This window comes from Haliotis rufescens, unplaced genomic scaffold (genome assembly GCF_023055435.1).
Source record: "Haliotis rufescens isolate VD_foot unplaced genomic scaffold, xgHalRufe1.0.p SCAF_7, whole genome shotgun sequence".
NCBI lineage: Eukaryota > Metazoa > Mollusca > Gastropoda > Lepetellida > Haliotidae > Haliotis > Haliotis rufescens.
The window spans coordinates 20,952,531-20,974,988 of record NW_025964361.1 but is presented as its reverse complement, the minus strand read 5'-3'; the positions used below and the strand labels follow the sequence as shown (position 1 = coordinate 20,974,988).

The following is a 22,458-nucleotide window of genomic DNA, read 5'->3' as shown; positions in this document are numbered from 1 at the left end:
GTATCCCCGTGAAGATCTGGGGTAGAATAGGTCTTCAGCAACCCATGCTTGCCGTAAAAGGCGACTCTGCTTGTGGTAAGAGGCGACTAACGGGATCGGGTGGTCAGGCTCGCTGACTTGGTTGATGCATGTCATTGTATCCCAATTGCGTGGATCGATGCTCGTGATGTCAATCACTGGATTGTCTGGTCCAGACTCGATTATTTACAGACCGCCGTCATAGAGCTGGAATATCGAGAAGTGCGGCGTTAAACGACAAACAAAACAAAACAAAAAACATTAGTTTGTAAACATTAAATTCCGTGGCTTACCTGGTTGCATACTGGTCGACATGATGTTGGCAGATGTTGAGCTTTTCGTGTTGACAGTTTACTAGTGATTGTGAAGCCGTGGACAAAACAGACGTAGAATTATATCAATATATATGTATATATGTAAAAAATGCAGAAGTGAATCCAAATGTCATAACGTTGTCTTCACATGCATATGCTCGTTTTGCCGTGGAGAGTTTAAGTGTCTCATACTCATTTATAAGGCCTTAGGTTACACTTGGAAGACACAGTTCTAAACAAAACAAATGTAGCCCGTGTGAACAGATATAGCCTTCTTATATAAAAAAATGTTCATCATTATTCCTGATGTAACTTATGGTGAGAAGCGACTGACTGAAGAAATCGGAGCAATGAGGTGACAATGTCTCAATATATCACAAAATACAGTTTTTCAAGAATGTTGATATGGGAGCATGTGACACGAATGGCCACATACACCTGTAGTAACACGATGTCACAGTCGATTACCCTGTGTCATGAATTCAAACAAGAAAACATCTCCGACTGTCAGCAACAACGTGATGACTCCCCCACACCGACATGGCGGGCGACAAGGGGTTGCAACTGGTAAGTGCCTCGTGGAACAGGTTTCTGAACTCGAGTCCCACGATAACTGCAGGCACTGTCCTAGATACTGCTACCTGGCGTCACTGGACGTGTTTTCCGACTGAACACGACTGAAGATGTATTCTGAACATCACTGATCGCTGCTGAACACCGATAGGTAGTTATACTGAACACCGTTGAACACCGATGAACATTTATACTGGATACCGTTGAACCACCCTGGGCAGAGACACCGGCCTACGTCTGTGTTATGTATCAATCGTGGTAAAGATGTTTTAAAGTGAGAGCTAGATATGAAATAAAAAGATACAACTATAATATTTGATGAAAATCCAGATGGTGCATTCGGATTCTGGCAGCGTGACGAGAATTTGATCTGTGGTACAAGTCTGGTTGTGTAATACTGTGGAGTCCTACACCTGATGCAGTGTAAGCTAGTATTGTTTTCTGTGTTAGTGTTCACGAATGTATGAGACTCATATCACAGACCAGGGTGATGTCATTAAACCGCCATTAGCAGTGTTTCAGTTTGAGACAGAGCTGCCACTCAGGGCTAGGGTACATGTTATTGTGATTACCTCTGTCTGAACGCCAATACACACGTCAACTTCTTATCATGCGTTCACGTCTATTTATACCTTCCACGAGCCGTGTTAATACACAATACAGTCCTTTTCAGTCCGGGAAGAAATGTCACAGCTCTCATGATAGTGGGATTTTTTAAATAAATATTGGAATTGAATTTGAAAAATATATGATTTACTATGAAAACTTCATATTAGGTCGTAGGTGTTAAAGCTGCAGTAATGTAAATTTGAGGAGGATTAACTCACATTGCCACTATTGCAACCTGTATGGCCGACAGGCCATTGCATTGTTAGACAGTACCTATATACTCCAGTACACGGGGGTAACAGTTCCTTCACGGTCAGGTAGCTCGGGGTCAATTCAAGCCATGAAAGTCTGATGGTGCATCTCAGTGAAAATCAAAACAGAGTTGGATTGTATTATATTTTCCCACATTTATTTGCAGCGGGAGAGAAATGTACATGTTTGTCATGCCGATAACAGAACACATGGTGGTTCATTGCTATATACAAGTCATTCAATATACAGATACCATTCATGTAACAAATATAACAAAAACAGTCAGTCTCACATTCACTCATTCAACATAGCATTCGGTGGAAATTCAATGACATAATAAATAATCATGGCAACAACATTTGGATCATTTTGATTGACAGATATCTACAAATTTGATTCGGTATGTATCTACCTGATTGTGTACAAAGTACTTCACCAATCAACACATTAGCAACATAGGTGGATTACAATCCTCACAACTGTTGGGTCTTGTTCAACAAAGCACCACATAAATATCCGTAACAACAAAATTAAAGAAAAAACCTTTAGAATTGTGACTACCAGTTACTAACTTTCTTAACAATTTGTCATAAGCTATCTGAACGCTTTATCAATTTTCTCCTAATATTGTAGTCTAGTTAATTCATTATTGTACAGTTTAAATAACAGTATTATAAACAATGATATTCTACTTTGGTTCACAGTAACACATGTATATGAGTTAAAAACCTATAAAATTCATTTAATGTTCAGGAAATGTCAGTGTCATATTTGCAATCAAAACGTGTTAACTTCATCACATTGTTCCCCCTTCCACTGACTGGCAACTAATGAAAGCAGGCGGAGATGAGAAATGTTAATTTCACATTGACATGAATCAATAGCAGTAGCCAATTGTGTCGCCCCTACCACCAGCCCTGATGCCAGACACACTATGTGCTTATTGCTTGGGACATAATTACCCGACCTGCTCCTCATAAAGAAATAGTTTGCATCAATTACCAGCTTTTGTCAGCCAGACATCAAACACTGACATCTCCTGTGCATGACAACAGTTGTTGCATATGTGAAACTGACAACTTTATGATACCTTTGGCAAGATATTGACAGATATTGGTTCCAAAATACCCACTGTACTAATTAACACATACATAATCAAATAATGCTGATTGGTCATATATCATTATTGAGATTGCAACAATACTATAACAAGAAAAATTTCTAATGACTCCAAAACCAGTTCATGTCAATAATGACACCAAACATTCAGGTCCTAACACTTTCTGTGATTTGTGCTCAGGAAAAACATCTTGTGAGATCAGTAGTTCTATCATTTCTGTTGACGCATGAAATTCCAATCATATTAACGATGAGAAAAAATATTTTCTCATGCTATTAAATTAATCATCATATTTGCTAGGTCTTACTTCATTAATATTTTACATTGTGTCAGCTCCAATAATAAGCATGACACTCAGCTGGCAAATGAAGCCAGGGGAATCTCATCAATTATTTTCTACTCTAGCTCATGTGTCCAACATATTTCTCACATTTGTGCAAAGGTGACATATTTTTCAGAAGATGCTCAGAATATTGTCTCTAAATTGCCCTTGGTGTGAGTGAAATATATGAGAATAAAGACCACATAACGAGAGTAATGATCACTCACATTCCCAGTGTTATGAAAGTATTTGTACTTTAAACAATATCAATACTGCTTTTTTAAGTTTTGTCCCTAACTTATATCCTTATGACCATGATTTGATCATAATCTGTATAAAGATTATACAAGTGTGTACAAAAATATCTATACTCAAATTGTTATATTTCAGCTATTTTTCTAAATATGGAAGTCTTAATTGCTCTTAATTCAATCCATTTTCAACAACACAAATGTAACATACATTCACTGACTTTAAGTCAACACATAAACCAGGTGAAACTACTGTCTTTGGGATATTCCATGTTGGAAGGAACATGGAACTGTGGAACGTCATGGATGATGCTGCGGAGTTTAGCACACTTGCAACTGATGTGAACAATGACATGTAGATGACTGATGTCACACCACAACATCCTTGAAGTCATTGAAGTCTAAATTAACACAGGATTCATCATTGTCAATAGTATAGCTCCCTGAGGTCGTGGTGGACCTGTCGTCCCCATCATCTGTCGTTGCAATACTGTCGTTCCTCCAGTCTCTCACATGCGAGATATGATCTTGCACTGGTAAATGGAAATCCCCAACAGATTTCTTGCACCCACCATGGTAAAAATTGTCACTGGTAAAAGTGGGATTTCTCACAGTGAAACCACAATTTTGAGGGCCCCGAGAGGGAGGTTTCAGGGGTGGGTTCTGTGGATATGTTTTGTCCATGTTTCTCACAGGGTGATGTTTTGAAGGTGGCACTTGATGATGTTGAGAGGGTTCTGGGTAAATGTCATGGTGGCCTTTGTCAGACAAGTCTCTGAAGGTCACATGCTTCCTGACACTGGCTCGAACATTGTCTTTAAGTCCTGACTTAAGAGAACTTGGTATGGTCTGACTTGACTGGAAGCTTGTGTTGTTGAGCAATGTATCCCGGGACATCTCATGGAGGTCTTCTGGAAAACAAGAAACAAAACTTAATATTGATGCTATAGAAAGAAATCATCAACATCATCCATACATGTCATAATTGTAATCAATAACTCGATTATTAACACCTCTCAATCATATATCATCATTGTCATAATCTATAGCTAGAACCCTCTTTCCATATTTGCAATTAACACTTTTTCATAATAAATAAATATTCACTGAAATAAACCCATTTAAAACAACAAACAAATACATATCCATATTTCATGTTCTCTCCAAGTGGAATCCCTACAATAGATCTTTCAACTTCTTTTTAACTTTCACTATAAAATCAATACGATATTTAGTCAGCCATGTTTGTGTTTCCCAGCTCCCCTCACAGAGCAGCCTGGAGGGGCAGTTGGGGGACAGGGGACATGTTTTGTTCCCCGGGAGAAGTGTAGCCAAACAGTAATCCCCTGCCAGAGCAGTGCAGTATTTGGGGAGTGTTGGTGTAGGCCTATTATTAGTACATCACCAATGGCCATCTTGCTACACAGCACTGTGTAAGACATTCCCCTCTGTTTCTTAGCACCCGCAGTGCATTTCATTCATCATGACACTGTCAATCTTAGAACCAAAAGAATGCTTACAAAAGGGTCCAGAAAAAGACAATACAGTCTTGTTTTTCTACTCATGTCTAATGTCTGATCATTGTTTCCAGAAAAATGTTTAATTACAGTGTTTCTCCATTTTTAACATTTTCTTGAAATCTTAGAATTTAGAACAGTATGGTGATGTGCTGGTGGTTGAGCTCCCCCAACACACAAACATCATTTTATTTGTCCGGAGACTTGCATGTTGAAAGATGTGTAATGTACATTCACTTGTCAGTTTTAGCATGATGTTCTGTGAGATTCCAGTTGTAATTGTTTATAACGTGTTACTCAACACAGCCCATACTAGATACATTTCCTTTACTGAAGCTAGTCTTTTGTTACTCAGATTGTTTCTCAAGTATATTATGGTGTGGTTTCAGATCTGGCATTCTCTCATGTATCCAATATATCTTTAATGAATGCTTTATATACATATATATTTATATGGTCTGCCATCTTCAAGAAGAAAGATGTGTATTGTGTATCTGTGATGGTTATCATCCTGTTTAGGTAAACATTGCTCTTCCCATGACCATGCTCATTGGTACCATTTCTGTAACTGTAACAGTACCCAAAGACATTCTTCCTTATTCATTATTCACTGAAGAATTCCCTTTCAGTCCTTGATTTGCTTTATTGACCATAACATGCCAATGCTAAATATTATAATCTCATTATGAATATCTCAGCACAGCATTATAACCCTTGATTAATGACTCCACACAGGAACTATAAGATATGGGGAGATGCAGGAAAGCTTTATGCCTCCAGGCTCATGTCATTTGTTTTAAGAGATTTGTTCTGCCAACATCCAAACGTCTAGGTTGAAACATAAAGGTCATTAAATGTCATGGTTTATTTTGAGGTTTATATGAAAAAGCTTTTTCAAATAAATCTTTGAATAAATGTCATGATATTCCATACAGGCTGTGTTTTTAAATGCTCCAAAATATGGAGGACAGGAAGATGAGGAGGTGAAAGTACACACTGGTCTGGATTTGTTGCAACTAATATACTTCACAAGCTGGAAACTTACCAATCTGTGATGCTGAAGCACCGCTGTGACTGCAGATGTCCTCTTCACTGCCGCCACGGCCGCTGTCACTGGTTGTCGTCTCACCGGATGCATCACTGTGAACGTCGTCTTGACCACGCTGCCAAGCTGCAATTTTCTGAAAGATCAAAAACGTATTACATCACTTGCTTATAAAATCCTATTCCACACAATCAGGTACACTGTCAACTACTTACCTGATAACCCTGTCCCACTGTGAAATTAAGCATCAGATTCAGCGTTTACTGATGTTCACGCAGTGTACACAGATGGGATTCCCAGGGTTTGGGGGGAACCACCAGGGAGATGGGCGGAGTTGATTAAAATCTCTGGGTGGCAATTTTATACCTGCCATCATAACAGAGGAATAAATGCGGAACCCACATGTGGGGTTATTATGCCATCAAAAACATCAGCTGGATTCTGAATTTTCTCAAGATACTCAAATCTTCATTACACACAAAAATAATCTATCATAGATTGGAATTTCAAATCTGTTGGGACATTACCATCACCATATTTTTTGCATAAAATTATTTCAGAAGCTTGCATTTGAACAGATGTTTTGTGCCATGAAATGAAATGATTGCCGTTGTTGCAGCACTCAGTCAGCTGTTGGGCTGAATGCACACTGTCAGCTAATGTGATCAGTTTCACGGCATGACGTCACACATGACTACCATCCTAAGACTGGCTATTGGACATAAATCATTACAGCTCAGCTCCCTGGGGAGAATACCACCAAGACAGTAATGTTAACACCAATCACAAATGAAAAACCTTTCACCCCTGAAACATACAGTCAGTGATAAGCTTACAGTATTAAGCCTCATATGCCATGAGCTCAGTCAACAGGGAGACAGGAAATATCTATTAATCACCAGGAAATCTATATGTGGCAGATCAGATTGACACTATTTTTGATAATCAGACTGAAGATGAATTATCATCTTAAATCTTTTATTAATAGCATAGTAAATTAGAGATAGAAATAGAAATAATAAAAATAGCCAGTAATATTAGAATGGAGAAATGTATGTGATATTAATAGTCTATGAAACATTCCTGTCGCCTGTTTTACTGCTTGTTTTCATTACAAATGCAATATCTATACACTGTTATCTGGCTGTCATGCCCAAAGTGCAATAAACAATACAGCATACTGATAGCACTAGTGGGATGGCACATGAGTGCATAGTGTGTGAGCTGCTATGCTGTGTGGTATGTACCTGTGTGTTAGAGAGCTGATGGCCCTGGTATGTCTGCAGCAAGGCCTGGTGCAGTTGCAACACCGCCAGCTGGTCCAGCCGCCCGTCACTCTCATCCCGAGTCTCTTTCGACAAACTGTACTGCTGGAAAAGAAGCAAACATGTAAATATTCCATATACAGCCAGCTAAGGCAAATAAACATAATGAATGCTTCTTGCTGTTGTTTTTGTTTTTATGTAAAAACAAACAATTCCAGTGATTACATAAGTGCTGTTTAATCTTAAATTTCTTTGGTGATTTGAATCATAAAATTTAAAAATAATTTTGACCTTTCATATTCTATCAAAATACATTTCTTTTTACCTTTTTTAACCTTATCTGTATAGCATGTGGAGCAGCTATGCTGTGAACTTCCACAGTGCACTACAAGTGACAACTGGGTGCAATTGGATTTATTTAATGGGCAGCTACAAATCTCACACAGTAATAAAAGTTGCCAACAAGCCTGGATTTATTATAGCCAGATAATTCTCCCTGACTGAATTGCCAGGTGAGGTGAAATTGTTTTGAGAAAATGAAATCCTGAGTGTCAGTCTATCACTGATAAGCTTCCCTTCAAATGGTTTTCTCCAGTACGGGAAGTATAATCCTCCACAGCTTTTAGGTATGAGAAACATATTCTTTATTCTGTAAGTTACAAGATTTACAATTACTTTATGCTACAAAAGACATAGGGATCTCACAGACTCCTGGTTTCAGATCAGCTATTGACAAGTTCAATTTCTCAATTGCTATCATGTCCAAGTTGGCGCCTGGCAGTTCTGCATGGCCATCATGAACAAAGAATTATGGGTATTTCACATATTTGTGGAACAAATTGGACCATGTGTTGTATGTCTTTGCAAAATAAAAAGCCATTGTGTGGGGCTCATCTCCAAATAGAGTTATTGTCAAGCAATGTATGCATTTACTGTTGCTGTCATTTGATAGTTTCATGTCATAAATGCTCTGGGAGCTAGTGAGAGTTGGATAAAGACGACTTTGATAACGAATCAAACAGGTGTAAATTCAGGTGATAGAAAGCCAATACCACTGGGGAACAGGGAATATTGGGACACGATTCAGTTACACGGACACTGAAATATTGCCGCGCTTTGCAAATTTGTTGTTCTACAGCAAACACAGGGCCAGCTATCTCATATAATAGCAGGATTACATTACAGGATTCTGCAGGTTTCAGGGTTTTATAGCTGATTTAATAACTCATAAAGTGTACTTATACACTTTCCAAAGTGTACCTGAAGAAGTTTCTAAAATGGTATTATGTTGAATATATAATAAATCAAGTAAGCAAATCTGAATAAATGTTCAATATACTAAAATTATTTTACTGCTTTAACTTATAAAAAAAGGTATATCTTATGAAATGTCTATTAAAATATCCAATTTAGACCATTCTGAGAGAAGTGGTGTACATTTACTTTTGTCCATTTGAGTGGTGTTGACAAGTTGGCACCTTCTTCCTGCTAGGTATCAGCCTTACATGACATGTCTTTATCCCTGGTCATACAACAGGCCCAACCCTGGAACCACCTTAGTAGTCACACAGGGCAATTATTGCACTAAATGATAATAACCACGCTTGGACTCAATTTGTACCTGTTTTATCTGCTGAACAATCAAAGCCAGCAGGGTGGGATGTAATTGTACCTCCCCTACTGGTGATAATTCCACCCTCCACCACTCAAGTGCCTGGCCACCCAACCCTGGCATTCCTTCCCCCTGACCACTGAGTCCCCCCTTGACTGGCACAAAGTCTGAGGTCACTACATTCATGTCACTTGTACATTTCTTCACGGAGATGTCAATCAAACAATGAAAAACATACTTGACACTGAAATAAGCTGTCAGAAGAAAGAAGGGTATTCAGTGTTTCATATCTAAAAATTTGCAACAAATATTAGCTTGGGAAAACCATAAACTGATTCCAAATTCAGTATTAAAAAAGACAAATTTACCTTTTTGACAGCTTGGAATATCAGCTGAATATGATGCGTTTTTCAGTGTTTGATATTGTATTGTATTGCTCTATCTGTTAGAAACTAACTGCTATTTTCAATAAGGTAAATACTATGTCCAAACAATGCATGCTGAACCACGACACGTGACATTCAGTTTGTGATCTTTACAAATATAGCTGCACCAGACATTGAAATACTTCTCCTTAACACTTAGAGGCAGTGTGTTCCCAAATTATAAAGACAAGCACAGAAATAACTAGACATAGCACATCCTAGTCATAAGTCACTTCTGTGAAATGTCAACGTCAACACTGCTGTCAATCGGGTCCAAGTTGCTCACAAATTTCCAATATTGACACACATCATACTTGAAAACCCTTCAATGATGACAGAACCCTTTTCTTAATTTACCCAATCTCTTGAATGTAACTCACACTCATTATGCAAACAGTCGGTGGGGGAAAATATGACAGGATAATATTTCTGTCAACTCCTGTGCTCCATGTCAACATATCATCTTTATTTACATGTCCCTGTGAAATCAACAACACAACAGGTGTAAAACACAGTTGGCAATTTAGTTCAGGGTAATAAACTTGTCTGCTGATCCCCCTAGCTGGAGTCACTAATTTCAAGTACATTGCAGCAATAAGTCACGCTGGTGATTAGCAGTTTGGTGTGAAGGATTAGGGGGATGGAGTGGCAGGTATGATTGGGAGGGGCACAGATCAGCGCACAGGTAAACAATAAACTCAGGTAACACTGCAGATTACAGACCCATGCTTTGTTATATACAATAGGTGTTCATGTCAAAAGCCTTGTACATTATGGCCAATTTCCAAGTGACTCAGTGCTTGTGCATGTCAGTCACTCGTTTCAGCCGGGTTTCCTAGTCGTTCCTTGACACTTGGCTGACCAGTAGTTTTTTAGGTGTTGGTTTGTAATCCAGCTGATAATTCCCAGTGCAGTTGGCTTATGTTTGTGTGTTTCCAATCAATGTCCAAAGTGATCATGCATGCCAGACAGGCAAACAGAAGAAATACATTTGTATAACTGTAAAACTGCAAATGAGTAATATTCACTTTTCAAGATTTTCTTTTAAAATCATGGATATTCAATCAAATTCTGCCACAACATATATATTTGAGTAATTTCAATATGATTGCTTTCCAAATTTTGTCTTAAGATGCAAATACTAAAAGAAACTGTTTGACTGAGATGAGAAGTGGTGTTTAACTCTAACATTTCCATGGTCCTAAATAATTAACAAGTTAACTTCAACATCCAGACACAATAGAAAAAAGATTTTATGTCAGAGACCTAAAGTAGGAATTAATTCAATGATAATTAAGAATCATTTACTTTGCTACCAAATCGCCTTGATCAAATTTAAAACCAAATTCTCAAAATTAACCCTTACACGTACAATTGTAATTTAGATTTCCCAGTGTAACCCTTCCTTGAGCTGTACCATGGTCTTCCACAATTAACCCTTGAGCAGCCGTCTCCTGATTAAGTCTGATTATGATTAATGACTAATTCACTTCAAGAGTGGACTTTTCGTTAATCTGATACTATTAAAGGCTCAGTAATCAGCTTACTGGAGGGGTTAATTGCAATAATTCCACTTTCTTAGTAAATATTTGATCTGTACTGACTTGCTGTGGCTGATTTGGCCCAAATAGTAGCTAAGCTCTGATGTCTAAAGCATCAAATTCATAAGAATAAAAAGAGAGGTTCAAATGGAGTTCAAATTTCTCTTTGCTTGATAAATAAAAATGTATCTGAACTGTATTTTTATATCTACCTTGACTCATATGCTTCCATAAATTAGGGCATGCTATTTCATTCGTGCATTTAGTTTCCAATTCTCTTCACACATGAGTATATGCTTATGATTTTCACTGTCAGTGAGATTGTTGAGGTTTCTTTGAAACTCTAGTCATAAATTGATCCAAGTTGTACACAGTGACTGCAGAACTGCGTGCCTATCAAATGCTATGTCATTACTCCGTCACTGTAAGGCAGACCGGACAGTTCCATGTCAAGTGTTTGGGAGCAGGATGCTATGTCATTACTCCGTCACTGTAAGGCAGACGAGACAGTTCCATGTCAAGTGTTTGGGAGCAGGATGCTATGTCATTACTCCGTCACTGTAAGGCAGACCAGACAGTTCCATGTCAAGTGTTTGGGAGCAGGATGCTATGTCATTACTCCGTCACGGTTTTATTGTGCGTCTGACAGACATTTATTTGCAGCCACTGTAAACTATTTGCGTGTCTCTCTTTGAGGTGTGGAGAGTATATAGATGAAACTAACAACCAATAACTGCAGTTGGCCAGCATCGCTCGGGCCTCATTAAAACAACACAGTCGTAGATTTCCATGTCAGTTGCATCCCTAACACCACTCCAAAGTGTAATCTCAGTTCTCGGAGTGTGTAATTACTGAAGGAAAGTGATGTTTTTTCATTAAATGTTGTTACATTTGAAGAAATCACCCAACTTTGAAAACAAAACGAGAAATAAATACTTGTATTTCAACATTTGAAGACGGATGTGTGCGTCAACACTGCCTTCAGCAGGAGCGTTAATTGCTTATTTAGATCATATAGGATTCTACTGAGTACACTTAATGACTTAATATTATTTTTAAAATCATCATTTTTCAAATCAAGTGCTCTTACCTGTGAGTTGGAGTCATTTTTCATATTCTCAGCATCCTTTTCTTTTCGCCCGGAAAATCCAAATTCTTCATCAGTGTGATTTTCCACTCCTTTACTGGTCCTGACATTATCTACCTTTACCTTGTCAACATACTGAGTGAGAGAACTTGGAGGCTGGAGATACATCGATCCCTCCGGTGTCTTAGTCCTCTGCTTGTCTTTCCTCTTCATTACAATAATAACTAACACAATTATTGCCGAGACGATCGCAGTGACGCAGATGATCGTCACAGTGATGAGGACATTCTGGTCATTGTGTCCATGAGTACCCAGCATGGCGGAACCATTGCCAGCAACAATGTTGACGAAGAGGATGGTGTGGGATGCATGGGGAGGAACACCTCCATCTTGGACCATGATCATAAACTTATACATGTTAATGTCATTCTTGGACAGGTGCTTTGTCACGGAAATTTCACCTGTTTTGGCATCAATTTCAAATCGACCACTGTCATTTCTTGATGTGATCACATATTTCAGCTGAGCATTGACACCAAAGTCGGCATCTTTGGCTTGGACTGATGTGATGATGCTGTCTATTTGATAGTCAGTAGATATCTGAGTTGAGTGATGGGTGATGTTGGGGTAGGTGATGACGGGCATGTTGTCATTTTCATCCAGGATTGAAATTCTGACATAAGTAGTTGCATTTAGAGGTGGGGTACCTCTATCAATAGCCGAAACTCTGAATTCATACTGATTTCTTGCTTCATGGTCTATACTTCCATTCAAAATAATTGTCCCATTTTGGAAAAGAGCGAAAGGTGAAATATTGTCAATTTCAGGTGAAAGTGAAATGTACACCTCTCCATTGCCACCAGTTTCAAAATCAAAAGCAATAATTTGCCCAACATTTTGCCCTAGTTTAGCACTCTCAGAGACATTAAAATGGAAAACAGAATGGGAAAATGTAGGTTTCTGATCATTAACATCGATCACACGCACTGTCACTTTGGCAGTTGAGGTTTTAGGAGGATTTCCACTATCGACAGCAATCACAGAGAAATTCATGACTGATTTTGTTTCATAATCAAACCGTGTATTGGCTAGAATGAGACCAGACTCTGGAGAAATTATAAACTCCTCCCGGTTGTACATCGGTGAGAGGGAGTACCTGATGTCACTGTTGATGCCTTCATCCACATCCTGGGCCACCACTGTAAGAACACTGTCCCCTATCTTGTTGTTTTCCCTGATGGTAGCTGAATAGACGGCACGGCTAAACTGTGGGGCATTGTCATTCTCGTCTGTGACTTTCACAATGAAACTTGCGTTTACACTAAGTGGGGGTGTTCCTGCATCCTCACACTGAACGGTCAAGGTATGTTCAGCCTTGGACTCCCGGTCAAGTGGTTTAGCTACAATGACTTTATACTCATTAACATCAAAGCCCTGGAGTTCGAAATAGTTATGCTGTATAAGCTCACATTTAACAATACCATTCCTCCCTCTGTCCGACTCATACACCCGGATATGTGCAACCACTACACCCAGGTTGGCATACTCGGATATGAGGGAGAAGTTCAGGACCTGACTGGTGAGTAAGTTGACTCTGATTCTCGGTGGGTTGTTGATGGTGTCAAGGACTTCCACAGTGACCACCGTTTGGGTCGTGAATGGCTGCACCCCCATGTCACTCGCTTCTACAATGATGTCATACTTCTCCTCCGGCTCACTCTGAAGCTCACCTGTCACACTTAGCTCACCTGTCTGGGGGTTAATTGCAAACAGTTTCTGATTCTTCACAGCTTGATGGGAGCTGAGACTGTATCTCACCTCACCATTGGCACCAGAATCTGCATCAGTTGCATTCACCACCAGGATTACAAAGTTCTGCGCCACATTCTCTTCCACAACAACACTGTAGGAATCTTGTGTAAACCTGGGTCGATTGTCATTCATATCAATCACATTGATTTCCACACTGAGGACGCCCTGGTTGGGCGGCACCCCGCCATCCACAGCGATGACCTGCACATTGTACAAGTTTCTCTCTTCATGGTTCAGCTTCTCCCGCACCACCAGATTCAGATAGGACGTTCCATCAATGTTCTTGCTAAACTGAAGCTCAAAAGGTCCATCTTCTGGCTGAATGGTGTAGGTTTGTAGAGAATTATTGGCTCCAGTATCCCGATCCACAGCTCCGTCCAGAGCGAAGGAGGCTCCAGTCACCACTTCCTCAGATATGTTCAGTGTCTTCTTGTTGGTTGGAAACTTAGGAGCATTGTCATTGACATCAGCTATGGATATTTCCAAGGCAACCGTCCTGAAGAACTGGGTTAACTTTGACTTGATGGCAATCTCCAAAGACAAAACACAGGTTGATGCAAATGGGCAGAGAGTTTCCCTGTCTAACACATCATCAGACGATGTACGCAGATTCCCAGTATTTTCATCCAGACTGAAATATTTGGTTGTCTCATAATCTCCCTCTGTCAGAAAACTGTACTGCAAGTTTGAAAAGTCTGCTTCACTGACCATCGATTTCAGGTTGGTGTCATTTGGGATATTTCCTATAAATGTGGAGTGTGCAGGGGGCACTTCTTCATATATGTTGTAATAGTACGTAAATTCTGCACATCCACACATTGTGATGAAACACAAACCAATCACAAAAGGTAGGCACACTTCCATCTTGTGTCTGGTTCCAACCATCATATTCCCTAGTTCATCTTAGCCGCAAGCTGCAAATGAAGAAAAGAAAATTAATCCAAAGAAACATCAATAGTCAAAACACACAATACAGATGTAGAAATCATTCAATATAACATATCTCATATTGAACCATCCATAAAATCCCATTTGTAAGCTGAATGTGTCACCTGAGGCAAATGATGTTTTGTGACTGTGGGTAAAATCCTGCATGAGGCAATTGTAGGTGAACTATAGTGTAGGGTTGAGACCTAGCTACAGTCAAGCTGAAAGGTCCTCAATACATCATAAACCAGTGTCAAATATTACCTTGATAAATAAAAAAATCCCCATCCAGCAGCCAGCCTAACACACCACCACTCTCCAATCTCCTAACACCAATAATGCACTGCACGGGAAGCAAGGCTTTACACTGGGCCTGCCTACCACCTAAGCTCCGCCCCCAACCAATCAGAAGCAAGCAGCTGTTTGATTGACAGGGGGCGTCAATTACCTCGATAACGACAGCCTGGGTCAAAATCAGAAGGCATTAAAGCGTTAGAAGATAAGCCTTAATAGCTGAGACAGATCCCACTGCGATCTTTACAAATTTCTTACTGCCTCTGGGTCGATATAGGCATTTTTCTTTCTTTCCCTGCCCCCAGCAGTTCAAATGGTGCTCCTATACAAATAGTATACCTACTGCACTGTTTGGCCAGAGACTGCACAGTGGTGGTTTCTGCTTAATGACAAAATGAGGATCATTTTTTCTCCCTCGCCCCTCCCTCTCATTTCCTTGTCTTTCAACATGTGCCTGTGTTAGGTAATGTTAGTAAAGAGGAAGATGTTTAGCTGGCAGTGATCAGCTTCAGCAGCCAGTCACTGTGATGGGGGAGGTATTGATTGCAGCACCAGGACCTTCCTTGTATAAAGAGAGATTTACTTACACAGATTGAAAAGTGAAAATTATAGGTGTGGATACATGTCAGTATCTTTCACACATTTAAATCTCAGACTCACTTCCTGTGACATAATAGCTAAGCAGAACCTGTTGGTGTTGAAATGTGAATTTATTTATATACAGTTTCAATTATCAAAGATTGAGTGTCATAAAATAATGTTACATTTCCAGAAGCACCTGTCATTTGAAAAAAAACAAAAAAAACAACACAAATCTTATCTCAACTCATAGCTATACTTTTCACAAAATCAGCTATTTAGTCTCAAAGATGTTGTGTGTCCAAGATTTGAATATTTGTTATAATATTTTATCATTATTTGTTTGTATGAAGTAGTTACTTATAATATATGTAGGCACTCTTATTCAACTTGGATGTACTATTCTAAATTGGATGTATCAGGTGATGAAGCTTCAGTTCAAATCATCATAGAACTATTTCTGTTCAGCATAGTAGGATCTATGTCAATATAGCCCAGCTCCCTGTCAATCACACACTGGACCTGATATTTATGACTATCCACTATCTATATGACACACATATCACAGCCCATAATCCCAGGGATAGATCACACAAGCTAATGAGGCATCTTCTACATCCAAATCCTTCCTCACCTCAAAGGAGGCCTTATCATTATTATGTACATATCATGTCAATATAATACCTGGCATGTCTATTACCTCATAAAGCACACACAGTTGCACACACCTGATAATTCCGTATCACCCCTTCATGCTAATCACTGAAAGGTATGTCATTTAGATAACGCTTATTTCATATAATCCTGGCCCTTGATAGCAAGTCACAGTTTACCTGTCTGAGCAAAGAGGTGAATGTTTCATACTAATCTGAACCCAACACCTAATCTGTGACCACAGTGCCTGGTTATGGAGATTATCAGGTTACTAGAATCTGTATCAGAAAATGGGAACTTCCCTGATTTAGTTCACAAATCACTGTCCAAGCGACAATAACATCAGAGGTTGTTAAGTTTGTGCTGGACCCTGGTGGAAGAACTTCAAGTGGTTTATCGGTTAAAATTCCATCCCGGAATTTACACACCAATGATTTAAGAATCTCCAGTATTTATGAGACATCTGCCTGGATGGGAGGACTCCGTAAATAACAGTTTGTTGTCAATTTCAAAATTGACATGACTGTCACTGTTTGTGGCAAGGAGTAAATTTGTCAATTGAAGTCATCACACTCTGCATGTACATTTCACTTAATATGCACGCTGCCTTACTTATGCAGACATTCGTGATAATGTTAATTAAATCTGTCATTAGCTGGATAACAAGGGGCGAAGTTGCAGTGACCTTGTTCATATCAGAGAAACAGACAGGTTCGGCAGGGGTGTTGGCGGGATTCTACAGTCAATTTCACCTGATAAGCTGCCCCACCAGAACTGATAGGCAGGGCACCAGAGATCATCCATCAGCGTCTATTGCACTATCAAATCCTGACAACATTCAGCTGCCACCTACATTTAAACTTCAACTTGCACTAGAAAATGTACGAATGTACCTTTTTTCAAGTGTTCATGTTATCACTTTCAGCTGATGGAATATATATTCTTTCAAAAATAGAATCAACCATTTTGAATACAATTTTGATACTTCTTATATTAATTTCCATGAAAATCACACCATTTGAAGATATAGGTCAGTTTCCTTAAGATTTCCATTCCCCATTGTGATGCCATGCTCAGTGTTGTCAAACACTTCAAATTTACATTACTGCAATAAGACCCCTAAAAGAGCCAATTACAACATAAAACACTCATAAATTCATAATTCCTCACAAGCCAAACAAACAGATGAAGCAACAAAGCCCCATAGATGACAGTATCAGTGCCATCAGTTTACAGCCATGTCTATTGCCCTCGTCCCTATCAGATTGTAGTGCTTCAAGTGCCCTCAACTGTTGTATATATCACTGACACACTCGGCCACTGGTGTACATGCCCTCTCTCAGCCATAGATACCTGAGGTGTCAGCTTTATGGTGTTGTAATTGCTTTCCCTCTACTAAAATGATGCAATGTTCTTGTCTTGAAGATGCTGGTGTAATTAGTGAAGCCCTGACACTGATAATGGTGGGAAATAAACATTACAGACATTCATATTGTACATAGCTGTCAATCATGTTGCACACACCGGAAAATTGATTCTACATACCTTGACAGCCTTTGTTCAATAGTACTGCTAATTTTGTACTTTCATACCCCTAGAAATATTTCATAACTGTGTCATAAAGATTGTTTTTTCAGAAACAGAAAGTAAAAATTCAGAATAAATATACATGTTCCACATAAAAATCACACAATTGCAAATATTGATCTTTTACTAAAGTAATTAACTCATGTACAAACTTGTTGAGTCAATAATGCAAACACTAAAGTCAGAAATGAAGACACATATTTACACACCAGAAGTGTTGCAAGTTTCATGCCATCACCTCTTTAAAAAAATACAACAGTTAATTAGCTGGAAAATATTTTAAGGAAAACCCAAGCCGTGTTTATTTTGACATTTTTGCACCAACAAACCAATGTCATCCAAACATTGATGACCTTGGCTGTTTGCGACTGACACAAGCTATTGCCTGGTGCTGTGGTGTGCAGCAACACTGCAGTTGAGGGGGAGACAATAGACTTCACACATTGCCAGACACAGCCAAGCTGCACAGTGGCTGACACCTAGTGTCAATCACACAAAGAAATATACAATGAAATTGACATGTTTAGGGTAATTATACACACAGTGGTGAGACTATTCAATGTTTATTTTAAGTTAATTACTTACGTCTTCCCACTCTAAGGGTTAAGTGTTTTATGGTTACCGTTTTATGGACATCCATCCAAGTGACATAGAGCTCACAGGATGTTATTCTGCTTGTCATATCATCTGGCAGAAAATATTTACATCATGTATCACCTTTGTAAATTACCTACCTAACAAAAGTGAGAAAAAAATGGCTTTACATCACTAGAATAAACTCTCCAAACGGAAACAGAAATTTAAAATTACGAATTATATTTCTATGGGTGAACAACTACACGTTAGATAACACAAATAGTGTGAATTCATCAGAGTGCAAGATCTACTTAAATAACAATTAAGCCAAGCAGTGACACTGATCTACTTTCTAACAGTGGTGGGTTGGGCTGGTGTCACAAAGTCCTCACTGTTAGAGAATGAGACTCCACCAGTAGCTAGGCCTGGACAACCACACAGGGAGTGCTGGCAGATCAGGAACAGATTAACAAGGAGCACAGACAGAATTTTAATTCTTAGTAAAATCTGATTACATTCAAATGAAATAAGTAAACTTGAAGGCAAACATCTGTAGCCCCGTGTAATGTGTTTAGCCTGGAAGACATGGGGGCCATGAACACCTGGACTGCAACACACATCACATCACTGTTAAGCTCCTCAGTATAGTCACTCTACTTCAGGTAAAAAATACTGTTATGCAAAACATTGTAGTGAACTAGAACAGAGAAATTTTAAAAACTTTTCATTTTGATTTACAATTTTTAATTTGATTTCATAATTCTCTTTACTGATGTAGTGTTAATTCTCCAGCAGTGATTGCCAATTTTTGTTTCAATAGACGTATACAAGGACTATCAGCTTCCTGCACTCATGCATCTGAGGATAAACCTTCCACTACAGGTTTTGAAAGGCTGTGTGATTGATGGGGAAACAAGGCGCTACGCTCACCGATCACAAACCCCCTGTTCTGTGGGTGGGGGTAGCATCAGTTCACAGGGTGCACAGTAGATGAAGACTACATCTTAACTTCCTTTTTTTGTCAGAATACATCAAATAAAATCCTCACTTCACCAAAAAATGTTAATAACTATATTATTTTCAAACGGAAATTGGAAACCCAATATTTATATTATGATGGTACATTTTCATTAAAATTGTCGGAAAGAGAACAATGCTAGGCATTCAATATACAAAATTATATCTTAAGTCAAACTATGCCAGCTAGGACAGGACAACAATAAACAGTGATATCCATATTTGTTTATAACAGGATTTGTAATGAATTGTTTGATTGTTACTTAGAAGTTGGTTATTTACTGTAAGTTTCAGTGAGTGAGTGAGTGAGTTTGGGTAAGTTTCAGTAGGTGTATCAAATGTTCTTATGACTTAGGAGATCTGTTTCTATGATCAAGCAGCTTTGTACAACCATTCTTCAAAATAACTACCCAGAAGCATTCTTTCATGTTTCTCATTAAACTGTAACCTTCATGTTTCAGCTGATCAAGTCAAGCAGAGGAGTTAATGTTCCATACCTGAGAAAAACTAGTCAAGTGTAGTGTCCTCACAAGAGAAAATCATGGACTACATGTGAAATTCAATGTCCCTTATCTGAGCTAAAGTTTTCGTTGCAATTTGCAGACAATATGAAATCAACAAGCATACATGGGTACCAATGGAGGCAATATTTACAGACTGACCCATGGGGATTTTCACAATGAGCCACTAAGGGTCAGGTGTCCCAGGTCTGACCGCTAAATCACAATGGTCACTTTAGTGATGACCCCTGCAAAGTTTTATGACAGTTGGAACTAAATGGGTACTCTGTCCCATTTGATACTGACATGGATACAGAAATATCTTGTTTGAAATTGACAAGGATATAGAAATGATAAGTCAGACCCATGCTATGATGAGAAGTGGTAATCCACAACAGATTGGTGGTAGGAATAGCATCTGCAGAAAGCATCTATCCTGGCTATTCATATGAACTAACAGCTAAACAGGTGTGCTATTGATATTTGGTAAACAACTTAGCATAAACGGTTAGGGATGCCATTATTATTAAATGCTAAATCATTTCAGAGATCTGTATATTCCAGAAAGTCCTAATCACCCCCCACTGTCAAATACCTCAATTACAATGAATAAGAATTGTTTTGTTTATGAATTCATTTAAGGAATATCTTTTAAAAGGCATAGTTAGATATCTACTTAACCTGCAAAGGATGCAAATTGTTCTTTCTTACCGACCTAAGTATTTTCTGCATTTGATACATGTTTCACATAATAAAACTTCAAATATACTTCAAGGAACTTATCTTACATACTTACTCAGTAATAAGAATGAAGTATTACTCCAACAGAGCCCAGGATGGAAGCTCCAAAACTCCTGCTATATGATCCAGATATGTCAAAAATGACAGGTGAAACAAGTCTGACCACTTGAAATATACACCTGTAATCTACAACTCAGTAAGAACACTGTACACTACACCCCCAGGTACAGCAGTGAAATGTGCATCTAAATGGCAAACTTCAGATAGGAACCTATATCAGTTTTATTCCCCCCTGAGGGGGTCTTCATTAACTGCCCCCTCAAGCTTGTGAACTCTGCTCACTCAAGCAAGCAATTAAGCCTATTGTCTTTTCTCACCTGTATCCTTTGATGTAATGAGGATGCAGAATCACCTGTATTAAAATCCAGGTAATTTACTGTTATTGTGACTCTGCAAGCTAATTAAGAATGAAGGGTAGATGGGAAATTTTGAGGAAAGCATTTATGCAAACAATGAGATTGGTGAATGGGTGTTAAAGAGGATTTTGATCAAAGTGTGCACAGTACATTTTTATTGGGGATGATATTTATTGTATTCTGAGGATTACTAAGTTTTGCCACCTCAATATTTGAACTGCTGGCAATGTTTTGAGTGAATTAATTCAGCCACATGTTGTGTACTATTGATTGCAGAAAGTAAACAGTAAACAAAGGATTATTCTTAAAGTATTCATTGTAGTTAATAAATCTCATTACTAACATCATATTCAAAATGAACCAACACTCTTATCAACTTTTCGCCTGTTGTGTAATTTGTTTCTACAAAAATGTTCAAATATAGTTTCATAATTGAAGGTAATCAATTTCTTCACAAACAAAATTCTTTTGATCCATGTGAGTTGGTAATTAGAGTTTTATGACAATGAGATTCAAATGGCTCATTCTTGATGAATTATCCAATACCTTTTTTACAATAAATGTTAACTTCCATATAAAGAATTGAATTTCACAGACAAATGACGGAGAAATATCCTAACTATGAGGCTTAATGAGTATTGCTCACCAACAATGTACACAATAGATCAAGTAATTTACTAATTCAAGAGATGTTTATTCTATCAGCTGTGATAATGAAAACATCATGATTGCCTTGTTTATAATATACAAGCTAATGAAATCTCATTACACAGACAATGTTTGTTGTTTTACTTCACAGGAGAACACTGTAGTCAAATGCTGGCAAATCACTGCAGGCCTGGGACATACCGTAGATGTGTTACATGCTGTATTGTAGCATGTCCTGTTACCTGAAGTCACATATTATCTTGAGAAGGAAAATATTGCTCTTTTGTTTTGGTCAATTTTTAATAATTGTTTAAAGACAAATGAGGCCCACTTCCATGAAAGTACCCTGACAATCAAGTTCTACAGTTCATATCAATATGTTGTCCCGTGTTACCAGACATTAGGCTTCTAATGAACACAAAATAAACATGATACAAAATACAATGAAAGGAATAAAAATATGTATATAATCTCTCAAAGTGAGAGGTTGTTTTTTCAGAGGAGGCTCACTTAACAATGCTGATTCCATTAATCTCATCAATAAAATAATGATGAAATTGATCTGTAAAAATAATACAAGTCCATCTATTCATCATTGCCTCAGAACTGTCAATATCCCCTTGATTAGCTGATGGCCTGTCCATCACCTGCCTACCTGTGACCTCACCTGTGTCAACAAACAGGTAAACAAAACCAAAATACACTGTAGGTGTAAAGATCAACTAATTAAAACTCAATTTAATCTGGATGACTGTG

The 22,458-nt window shown here is 38.4% G+C and overlaps 1 protein-coding gene across 5 annotated transcripts in view; it reads right to left on the bottom strand.

Moving 5' to 3' along the window:
- Positions 1-1,906: 1,906 nt before the first annotated feature.
- Positions 1,907-22,458, bottom strand: part of LOC124139825 (protocadherin beta-6-like) — a 57,184-nt gene continuing 36,632 nt past the window's right edge. For 3 of the 5 annotated variants that reach the window (XM_046507188.2, XM_046507187.2, XM_046507190.2), the window contains 4 exons: positions 11,955-14,677; positions 7,269-7,391; positions 6,022-6,157; positions 1,907-4,370 (listed from right to left, as the gene is read on the bottom strand). In XM_046507188.2, the coding sequence (XP_046363144.2) occupies positions 3,829-4,370; positions 6,022-6,157; positions 7,269-7,391; positions 11,955-14,651 (3,498 nt within the window). In that variant the 5' untranslated portion in view covers positions 14,652-14,677 and the 3' untranslated portion in view covers positions 1,907-3,828. Of the gene's footprint in view, positions 4,371-6,021; positions 6,158-7,268; positions 7,392-11,954; positions 14,678-14,954; positions 15,028-22,458 lie in introns of those variants that run through there. The other 2 variants (XM_046507189.2, XM_046507191.2) reach the window with 2 other exon arrangements.